This window comes from Hesperophylax consimilis, chromosome 9, assembly GCF_061612785.1.
Source record: "Hesperophylax consimilis isolate HC1 chromosome 9, BYU_Hcon_1.0, whole genome shotgun sequence".
Classification (NCBI taxonomy): Eukaryota; Metazoa; Arthropoda; class Insecta; order Trichoptera; family Limnephilidae; genus Hesperophylax; species Hesperophylax consimilis.
In genome coordinates this window covers 2065529-2077674 of record NC_142844.1, presented here as the reverse complement: position 1 = coordinate 2077674, position 12146 = coordinate 2065529, and the positions used below count along the sequence as shown (strand labels likewise).

The following is a 12146-nucleotide window of genomic DNA, read 5'->3' as shown; positions in this document are numbered from 1 at the left end:
TTAACTTTTTTATTAAAATACAGTTTCTTGTTTCTACTTTCAATTCAAAGTACCGCCAGTTTTATTAGTTGCGCAAAATACATACAGATTGCTTAGTACATTCATTACTCAATAGATGGCACTATTAGTGATGAACTAAATAAACGACCGAACCGGGCGGTGTTTTTATATTTAAAAGTTGCATCGAAATCTACATTCTTTGTCACGGGTGTGACAGGGATGACAAGATACGCATCCTCGCATACTCAAGAATACTGTACGGGAAATCCTACTGCTAATATGTTGTCCTTCTTAAACTTAAGTTTGCTAACTTACTTTCTCTAATAGCGCTGAAAATCCTAGGGAAAAAATGTAAATAAAATATAATTTATAACAAAAAATAAAATGCGTGAATTTACTTTATTTCTTGGCCTTTTTCAGAGTTAAATGCAAAATATTTTATTTGATATTTAGTTAAAGGTGACGCGTGGCAGTTCATTTCTAAAGCTAGTTCTAGTCTAAGCACCACAAATAGCATTTATATTGCTTGGCAGTTTGAAAGCTCTACAGCGCGTTTATATGTATTGTAACTTCATTCAATAACAATTCAAAATTGAATTCAATGGAGAATTTAAAATAGCAAAACATCGGAAAAAATTGCATTAATTGACACAAAAAATATTGGCTAATGCTTTTTCTTCATCTGATTCCAAGCCAGAAAAAAATGTAATTCACAAATGATATTTTCACGCATTTTGTTGCCCCATTTATAATATAGAATAGATGTGATGATGTGGGTAAAAGTTTAAATGATATCTGCTTGAAGTTTCCAATAACTCGGAGCGGGTAATATCTACATCATTATCCGCGTAGAAGATGACTCATGCACAGTCGACGTCTAGAGATACTATGTTATTTAGCCACACGTAACTCCGGATCATTAAGTTTTGAATTATATCGGATCGGTGTGCTTATTGGTTATGGAAATTAACTCGGTCTTAGTCTAAGTTTCTGATATGGGTGTCATGAGTTGCTATCGGAGAAACAGCGGGAATTTAATAAACTAGTTTCTGCGAAATCAACCCATATCAATGAAAGCTTACGGAAACTCAATGCTATATTACTATTCAATATGATACGTATTGACGTTTCTTCATCTCGCATGAATAGTTGAAGATTATTTTCTTTAACCGTGACCCAAGGTTATTAATAAAAACATGTCGGTTCGTTGTATGTTTTTACTTCAATGAATAGAAATTATTAAGTATATCTAATATACGATGAGATCTCATCAGCGTTGAATTACAAATGACAGGTTTTAAAATATTAAGAAAATCAACCAGAAAGTACAATAGTGCAACAACCGGAGACCTTGTTCAAAAGTCCGCCTCACCATTGAATTTGAAAATTCTTAAAAAAAACCGATAATGTGTACAGAAACGGACAAACCGTTTGATGGATTATTCCATCTTAACAAATTAATTGTAATTTTTAGAGCACAGGCGTCAGGTGGGAATTCTGTACTTAGTTCACTTCAATGAAAGATGCTTTAAGGAACTAGCTTAACTGATCCGTTCGGCACCAGTGCATATCGAACGCGCGCCTTTCGTTTGTACACAGTTGACATTTGTCACATGATAATGGGACGTTTCTATAAACGAACGACCATAAGTTCTTGATTTCAACAGCTCGGCTGTAGGATGATTTTCCGGCATCTATGTTTTCTCCCTCCAACAACGTGGGTATCTTCAATACCCATTTTTCTTACTTCTTTCTCTCAACAAAAACACCCTTCAAGCTGAATCGTAGACGACATAGGCCCTGGGGTGAAAATTTTTCCCCAAGGCTTCCTGTGTGGAGTTAATGTAATAAAATACACACACATATATATATGGTGGCCGGATAAATCATCACAATGATAATTCATCACATCTTTAAAAAGTTATATAAATTCATGGAAAGTGATGAAACAAAAACTTTATTAACTGGGTTAAGTAGGTTAGGTTAGGTTAGGATAAAAAAAAATATTTTTCATTGTTTCTAATCACTTTTTAAAAGTGTGTTGAATTGTCAATGTGTTGAGTTATCATGGAACCTTATATATGTGTATGTATTTGTTTGTAATGATGTATATTTGTTAATTTACTTGATGCACATTATCTCCTCACTGGGATGACATAATTAAAATCTGTACTGTGTAGATTTTTAACAGTAACCATGTAAAATGCAATAGAAAGAGGTAGAATGGCTTCTAAACCCAGGGTATAAGAATGAGTGTTGTTATAGGTTGCAGCTTGCAAGATTTAGTTTCCCCTAATGATAGTCTCTGGGATGACATATAAGAAAAATTTTAAAGATAAAAGCTATTTACAATAATTTAAGTGCAGGTTTGAAGCGATTGATTAAAACGGACTGTAGTTTAAATGCCTACATGTATCCCTATAGAGTTATCGTCTCACCCTAGAACCTAGCTTCTGTAGAATGTAGGTTGGAAATGTACTCGCATTTACCTTCTATTGATGAATTTCCTCTGGACAGTCGACAAAGGGATAACCTTAGGGGTTCTAGAATTCCGTATTGGTAACTTGCATTGAACCTGTCCCTTTGACCTATGATTACTGATCATCGTGCTAGTTTAATGTACCTATTCAAATATGTCGTGCATGTTAAATACGTTTGTTTCGATGTATCTAAAAAGTTTAAAATGTGATTACTTAAAAAACTAACGAAATCTTTAAAGGAAATGACTTTGGTGCCTTTCATCATTAGGTAGGCAGCTTACAGTCACCAAGCCATTAAGGTAGGGTATTCTGTGTGGAGAGTATTTTTAAGGAAAGAAAGGAGAAAAAGTTTGCGAAATAATATAGTATGAGGGGTGGGTAGGGATTTGGGGGTCAGTTTGGTCAAGGACGTATGAATCCATCCCTCCCACTGCAATGCAAGGCGATGGGTCGAGAGTCCAGCTGGAGAGTTCAAACGGTCTCCCTCAATAGGCCTCTGGCAGATAGCCAGCCACGCAGTTGGTGGAGTGGCTCACCTGCCGCCAACTTAGACAAGCCACATCCCAGCTAAGTCACCAAACGAAGCGATCCACTTGAGGTGACCTTTGGCGGAGGTGTTAGTTTTTCGCTACCCATATTGAAAACCTTGCTAAAGCTTTTCCTCGTTACTTATTGCAAATGAAAATGTTAAGTACTCTGGATTTAAAGTCGCACAATTATCATTCCGCTTTAATGTCGATTTTATTGTGCATAATTTTCAGAACATGAAAATATATTTAGTGAGAGCACTATGATATCTCTAAATATAGGTTTTCCAATAAGAGGTGTTTTTTTTAATAGTCCGCTATTTCCATAGATGTTACTTTTGAAGCTGTCATTTTTTAACATTTGACAAGTAGAAACTACGTTATTAATGAAAATGGAACGATTCACGCTTCAACAACGCATTAAAATGATTAAAATTCACTTGAGTGAATCAAATGCAAATCATCTTGAGTGATGAGGCCCATTTCCACCTCGGTGGCTTTGTCAACAAGCAAAATTGTCGCATTTAGGGCTCGTAAAACCCAAGAGTTATTGTTTAAAAGCCTTTCTATCCTCAACGTGTGACTGTTTGGTGCGGTTTATGGTACAGCAAAGTCATTGGACCTTACTTTTTCGAAAATGAGGCTGGAGCAACAGTTACGGTGAATGGATTGCGCTATTGAGAGATGATTAATGATTTTTTATGGCCGGAATTGGATGGTATTGATCTGGACAACGTTTACTTTTAACAAGAAGGCGCTACGTGCCATACAAGCAACGAAACCATTGATCTTTTACGATTGAATATCAAAATAACACCTCATATTGGAAAACACTTGAGTATAAAATAAAGTCCCTATCCGCGTCTGTCTGTTTGGGTACTTGGTTCTTCTAAACTACGCAAAGGATTTTTATAGGGTTTTTACTATCATTTAGAAAATTTGTTTTGAAAGGTTTATATATATTTAAAACATGCATATTATATTTGTAGAAAGTAGAGAAAAGTCGATGTTTTTTAATCAAATCATAAAAAATATTTTTTCGGGCGCTTACATTGTGAATGCTGGCTAAACCTTCTGAGATACATCAAAATAATGTAATGCGGAATTGTATATCTTAAAAAGGTCTACAGAAAAGTATGTCATAGTATATGTCTATCTCTTAAGGATAATCCCCAGCAATGCAGGGTACTCGTCATCTAGTTAAAAATAAACTGAAAATCGTAATAATTATTTACAACATTTACCATTCTTCGTAGTAAAATTCATAAAATTACTGATAAATTAAAGATAATTATTTTAATTGTAGTTATACACACAGATACCAAAAATGAAAAAATAACGCAAAAATGGCCGTAGATCTTTCAGAGTGGAAGATACCCAGCATTTAGAATTGAAACGATGCTTGAAATTTAAAACGTTACTTGCGGCTTTAGCCGTGTTTGGTTACCAGATCTAAATAGTCAAATACTTCCCCACCACCCTCTTTCCATATATTTCCCCTCACCACTAAACTAAGCCGCATAACACACCCCAATTGGGGATGCCATAGTCTTTCAAATCTATTCATAGAACCAAAGCCGTAAAATTTTACCTAAGCATGCATTAATATGTTGAAGAACAAGTTTTTCTAGAATAACCTTTCGAATTTTACGTAATCCAAAACGATTCATTAGGAATATCGTGTCACATGTGTACATTATACCGTTTCATTTTTAAACCCGCGAAGCCTCATTAGTTCCTGGCATTTATTTCAAAATCCAATAATACCTTTATAATTTATGTCAGTTTACCTTTGTGTGTTTTCGGTACAATGTTTGAGGAATAGATGAAATTATTATTGTATGTTTGCAGAGACCATCAATCACTTTGGACGGGAGCTTAAATAATTAAGATAATTACCCCGGGTTTTGAGAGCTGGCACATAATGATTTACTGCTTACATTTAGCTATACGCTGCGCAGACACTATAACTGTATATCATTGTAAAAATAGGGGTTCAAGGTGGATGATTTGGGTTCCATCATTTCTGTCATCTGATAACTTGTTTATAAAATAGTGCACTTGATTGTCTAGAATTGCTTGCGTTGACAAGCTTTCGGATTCCACTATGTAATACTGAAAGTCGGGATTTATTTAATTGCAGAAGTTCTTGTACTAACTACCATATGCATTCCTCATTGCCCAGAATACTTATTGAGGGATTTATACCGAGTCAGTGGAAATCTTTAATTTATCACATTAAACACACAAAAGATTGTTACTGAGGTAGTTTAGATATGTATAATCATAGTGTATTAATATATATTAAAAAACGTAAATATATAAAAGAAAAAAAAAATAATAATCTAAGAAACTAAACAAATAATACCTCATCCCATACACACAAGCAATTGCTTATTATGGGAGAACATAATAAATATTAATCAAATCGTCATATCTTTTATCTTATTACTAGTGAAATATATATATGTATATCACACATTGTAAATTTTTTTATTGAATAAATATAATTTAAAAAAAAATATATATACATAATTTTGTACTAAGCGTTCGCCCCTAGAAAAGGCGTTAATAATCAGTGGATGGTTTTAAAGTGAAGCAAAACTGGTTCTAGAGATGTTGGAATATTGTAAAAAATAGTAAAAATAAAGTGTTAATCGTATAAAAAGTATAAATTTGAAATTAAAATACAAATAAATACTAACAGAGAATTATATTGTAAAACATAGTTTGTGTGAAATTTAGTACTATTTATAGTATAAAAGTTGGTAAATACTGCACTTTAATAATTGGAAATACTAACTTACCAGCACGCTGGTTCCCCGGAGGGTTAGGCAGAGATTTTAGCCCACCACGCAACGCTGTATCTGCACACGCTTCATGCTTTATTTACATTCGCAAATGATCTTCTGTTTCTTATTATTGACTTGACCCGATTCAAATATTTGTTTCGCTTGATCGTACCATGTCTATCTCGCGCGTCCTCGACAATATTGTATTGGAGAGTAAAACGGACTGACAGTTCGTAGAGAATCGCCAAAAAAAAGGTTAACTGTTAAATGTTGTAAAAATCATTAACTTTGTGGCTTTGCATAATTTAAAATATAAACACATAAATTGGTTTTTGAACACTATAATTTTTATTATATTCTACCGGTATCAGAAGAACCCTTCCTTTGTCACTGTTCCCTCCTAAACCGTTTGAGTATAGTAAAAAGTGGTCAAAAACAAATTTATGTTTTTATATTCCAGAAATTTTAGCCTTTAATTTTTTTACTAATCCAAAAATATTGATGTTTGTAGCACGCTAAGTAGCACCAATTGGTAAAAGCTCCCATTATTATCGTCAGAATATTCATTCCCAGTGCTCATCGGAGTATTCAGTCTAGTTTTAAGTACGGTCTGAATATTGCATCTAATTTTGCAGTAATTTCAACAAAATTTCTAATCCGGATGGTGTTTCGAGTGGAACAAAAGATTTTTTGAACAAAAGTTTTCCAATTAATACACCACGTATAAATTTCAATGGTAATAACGAATTAAGTACTACACAATAAACTGGACAAATCATTTTCCACGAGAAAAATAAAGTACCGATTTACTTCAACAAAAACTTCTCGAGTGCCAAAAGCACGTTCATATCATGTTATAATATACATATTTTTTAAACCTTCGATAAATATATACAATGTGTTACCCGAATAGAATAATTTAATTTTTACACTATAATAATGATTCCCACCCCAATTTATAGAAGTAGGTACTGTAAATTATTGACTTAAATATATTACCAACTATTAAATTAACTAAAGCTAAATACCTATATTTCCACATACCTATTTTATCCACCATAGAACAAAGATACTGATCTGCACTGCAATTTTCGAGTTACCAGATATCTGAATTCTTTTCCACAGCTTAGAGATAAAAACACAGTTCCACCAACGAACGTAATACCGTTCTTCCATCGACACTCTAGGTATCCACCTGATGAGTCGTATATCGTTTTTCTGTCGACACGTTAGTTATCTAATTGAAGTGTCAAGTCGCATTGGAAAACAGACGCTTCATGGCTGCGCCTGACCGCCGCTATACGCTGAAATCATCTAGTGAGGTCCCTGGCAGCGCGGTCCCTGTTAGAGGAGTCTCCGGTAGCGGGGCCTCAGGTAGCAGGGACTAATAATACCTCCGTGTCCGGCTAATAAGTCAGATCTGATGAGATTTTTATTCCTGCTTCCTGTTTCTCTTTTCCCCGGCGGCATTTCCAGATTTCTGTAATTGGATATGCCTTCGAAGGCTCCAATTAGCGCCAAGGATACTGCCTTACGAAGAGCAGATGGGGTAAGTTTTCATATATTTTGCGCTTTCCATATGAATTATTAATTAATTATAGTTACATCATACTTTAGAATTAATTAATTATAGTTACATCATACTTTTTTATCTTCGATAAAAACAGTTTAATTTTGATAAGCAACACAGTTTTATTTTGTGGGTTATTTATTTTTTTTTTTAATATTTTTATTTATTTTATAAAATACAGTATAATGTTTAAATTTACATAGTAAGAACATATTTCAATAAAAATAAACATGTTTACCTTTACAAGAGTCTAAAACTCGTGTGTAAAGGGAAAATAATAAAAACTTAACATACATATGTAAATAGAAGAAAAAAAGAATCATAAAAACATATAAAGTGAAGAGATTTGAGTTTTTTTATACAATAATTTATAAAATAATATAGTGAGATATCATCGTCATTCTAATTCGTTAAATTATTTATTGTAGTGAAGTTAATTTTATTTTTAAATTTATTAAAGTCCGGTTCTAATCTCATCTCAGTCGTTAATTTATTAAACCATACCACTCCAGTGTACGTGTAATAGTGTTGTGCAAAACTGGTATGCATTAATGGAGTCCATAAGCGACCCATTGTATTTTGCCTATTGCTCTCGACACGAACCATGGCATGGTGTGACTTCTTATACAGATCTTTGTGGATTTGAAGTAGCGTATTTTTCGTATATGTATTTTTTAGTGATATATTCCCCAAATAAGGAAAATTCCCGTTTTATCGAGATACAATATCCGTTTAGTGGCTGAGTTGGCATCGCGTCTAGGTCCCACCCACGCGTAGGGGGTTCAATTCTTCGGCTGGTCTCCATCACGACACTAGCAAAAAATTTTCGCTTATTTTGATGGTAGTAGGAGATTTTAGAATATTGTCAGGTTATTTGTAACTTGTGAATGTTAGTCTTTCTTTAAAAGCATATGCCGAACACTAAAAATACATCAAAATATATTTTTTTAAATATTTTTTATTTAATTTTATTAGGTTTCACGCCCGGCCGGGCTTTTACATGCATTTCAAAAGAAAATATATCTAGTAATCTATAGAAAATTTAGAAAAATAAAGCTAGTGAATATAAAATAATATTAGTAAAACATGTAACAGTAACATATAATATTATAGAGACTAGAACAATACTACATATAAGACACATCACTAAAACTACACTACTAACGCTATTTTTTCAATTTTTTTTAATTTTTGCCATATATACCATCAAATTATTTCTATCCTTGACGTAGATTCCAAAAATTTCTTGGAAAATTAACTGAGGTCGCTGATTAAGTGTAATGTATGCAAATATGTATGCAATGCAACCAACAGTAACCAATCTTTATGTTTTAATCCTTTATTTTATTATTATTAATAACAATTGGTATTTCTTATTTCATTAGTATTGTTATTTTAATAAGTATGGTAAAAAAATCACCTAACTTGTTTTTATCTATTTTTATATTCTTTTTATCCCAATCTTTAGTTTTACAAATGATGTATGCTAATTTATCTAAATTTTTCTTCACCTAAAATGGAAAATCCTCCTAGTTGGACAGTCAAAACCTTTTCCAACTCGTGAAAAATGTATCATGTCCTAAATAAAATAAATTAATAATATGTACGTAGTAATTACTCGCCAGAAAATATCTCCCGAGTAAAAATAATAAATAATTAAAGTAAAAATAAAGATAATCAGAAGGAGCGGGTTCATTTCCCATCGGCGGTATTTATTTTTACTCGGGAGATATTTTCAATTCGTATGGATATTTCAGGCGCGAAAATATTGCTTAATAATATTAATTTGTTATCCTTTGTGCCATGCATAAAAACCTTGTCTTAAAAACATTAGTTTATCATTAAAAAAATAAAAATATATATAATGATATTTTCCTTGTGATTTGAATGACAGTCAATTAAAACACAATTGAGTTTCTCTGTAATGAAAGAAGAGGTTTATTTTGTTAATCTCACAAGAGTTACATACAGAAAAGCATTCAGTAACAAGACATTACCTGTAATGAAAGAAACGACATTTAATGTTATTAATTTTATGTCAATTCCTTAATCACAATCACGATAGCAATCACAAATTATTTCCATCAATCTGTCATGTCACAACCCATAGATTATTTTTACTATGTCACCATAAACTACGAAATATCGAGTAGACTGTGTAGGTACTGTGGCGCACATCCAGCCAGTGACAGTCCACGACACACACAGCCACAATGACGAGACAAGCTCGGCATTGCATTCAATTAAAGAAAATTATATTTTTCTTTACATCTCCCCCCCCTAGGGAAGACAATAAACCCTACCTATTAAGTATCCTCTTTTTGGTTCATTAATGCAGGTACTGGAGTTAACTTTGAGATGTGGAAAAAATTTGATTCTGATTTTTGTCGACCAGTGTTTATCTTGTAAATTGAGTTTGATAATTTTTCTATAATTTTGTAGGGTCCGATTCTCAATTCGTCTAGCTTCTTCCTATTAAGTTTGTTTCCATTCTCCACAAAAACAATATCACCAACGTTGAAGTTGAAGTGTCTCCTGCTTTTATCGTAAATTATCTTGTTGTAATTATGTGACTTCATAGTATTTTCCAGAGCTTTTTTTCTGTCTTGCATCAAACTGATGTCGGTCTTCTTAAGTTTTAACTCATTTGGCAAAATCGTAACATCTGTGCCGTTAAGTAGATACTGTGGCGCATATCCTGTGACAGTGTGCTCCGTTTCATCATAGATTTTTACACAATTATGTGCTATAGTTGTCCAAGCTACTTTTGAGTCATTTTCGTTAATTTTGCATCTAATTTTATTGACCAGTGTTTGGTTCAATCTTTCATTTAATCCATTTGAGAAAGGTGAGTTTACTGCAGTAAAAATTATAGGAATATTTTTTTCATCCAAAATTTTTTTGAATTCTCTAGAATTGAGACCCGGGTATTGGTCTGAGAGTATCATGCCGATGTCATTAGTTTCTGTGGAATTTACGAGTTTGATGAAATCATTGGTATTTTGAGTTCTTGATGTCAAAATATATGCAAACCTCGTAAAATGGTCTGATAGCAAGTGCAAGTATCTCTTTGTTGACCGTGAGCCCCCAAAACCGCCTATTGTATCAATGGAACATATTTCAAAAGGTTTTGTTGCGGGACCCAAGTGGGACATCAATCCATATTTGTTATGACCTCTTGATTTGTTCTTTAAACATACTGAACAACTTTCGCAGGTTCTCTTTATATTGTTTGTCATATTTTCTGCTGTGTACAACGAGCTTATCATTTTTTGCATTTGTTTAATTCCTATGTGACCTAGGTCTGTATGAACATTTTTGATAAATACTATTTGAATTTTTCTGATAGAATTATTTTTTCTCTTTTTTTTACTTTTTTGTAATAAACATTATTCTTCGATATCAATTTATCTCTTCTGCACTGTATCTTCTCATTTTTCACCTGATCTTTTAAGATATCTTCTAATTTTATTAAGTTGATAACTTTTAATTGCTCATCTTGGTTCTCATCTGGTTCTAAGACTGGGTTTCTGCTTAGGCAATCGGCTTCAATATTGTATTTACCTGGAGAATATTTAATTTGAAAATCATATTGTGATAGGTAGTATGTTAGATCTCCTAATTCTTCATCAGTTCTTGATTTTATATTCATATTCTCTAATGGCTTGTGATCTGAAAAGACAGTAAATTTCTTACCTATCAATAGATGTTGCCAATATTTAATACATTCTTTGATAGCCAGGCATTCCAGATATATAGCTTTCTTCCTTTTTTGAACTTCATTCAATTTCTTTGAGAAGTAAGCTACTGGTTTTTCCTCATTGTTTTCTTGTGGCTGTTTTAGGATAGCTCCCACTCCTAGTATACTAGCATCTGTGTATACATGTATAGGCAAGTTCGGGTCAAATATGGTTAATATTGGTTGAGAACATAAAATTTGTTTCATCTCATCAAATGACTCTTGGCATGCCATAGTCCAATCAAAGGTTTGACCTTTCCTCAAAAGATTATGCAACGGATCCAATTTCATTGCTATTTTTGGCACATATTTATGGTAAAAGTTTATTTTTCCCAAAAATTGTCGCACGTTTTTCTGCGTTTTTGGGGTCGGAAAGTTTCTTATTGATATCAAGTTATCTTTCAGAGGTCTAACTGAATTATTTTGTATTATGTGACCCAAATATTTTACCGAGTCAGCTGCGAACGTGCATTTTGTAAACTTCAGTCTTAAGCCTTCACTTTCAATCGCTTGAAACAGCTGTGTTAGATGTTTGACATGATCTGAGAAAGTTTTTGAAAAAACTAGGATGTCATCTATGTAATTTACTGTGAAATCTCCGAGTTTGTGTTTCCGTATTATGTTACACATTATCCTCTGAAATATTGCTGGTGCGGTTTTTAAGCCGAATGGCAAACATGACCATTGGTAATGTCCTTCTTGAGTGACGAAAGCAGTTTTGTGCCTGTCTGTGACTCGCAGAGGAATTGACCAAAATGCTGAGTTCAAGTCTAGTGTTGAGAAAAACTTACAATCTCTTGTTTTTACCATCAGGTCTTCAATAAGCGGGAACGGCTGTGATTGAGGGACAACAATTTTATTTAAATCTCTGAAATCTATGCACAATCTAGATTTTTTGTTTTCATCTTTTTTATAAGCCAATGTAACTGGAGCTGCAAATGGACTATATGATTCTTCTATTATATTTTTTTCTAGTAATATTGCAATCTGTTTTTCAATCTCTTTTTTATCTTCGATTGTGCAACGATACGGTCTTTT

The 12146-nt window shown here is 33.0% G+C and overlaps 2 protein-coding genes across 4 annotated transcripts in view; one reads left to right on the top strand and one right to left on the bottom strand.

Moving 5' to 3' along the window:
* LOC149420780 (CUGBP Elav-like family member 2) overlaps positions 1-12146 on the top strand; it is an 864914-nt gene that overhangs the window by 225301 nt on the left and 627467 nt on the right. The window lies entirely within an intron of this gene.
* LOC149420782 (uncharacterized) overlaps positions 9676-12146 on the bottom strand; it is a 132663-nt gene continuing 130192 nt past the window's right edge. The window contains exon 2 of the mRNA XM_089635116.1: positions 9676-10673. Within this exon, the coding sequence (XP_089491242.1) occupies positions 9676-10673 (998 nt within the window). The remainder of the gene's footprint in view (positions 10674-12146) is intronic.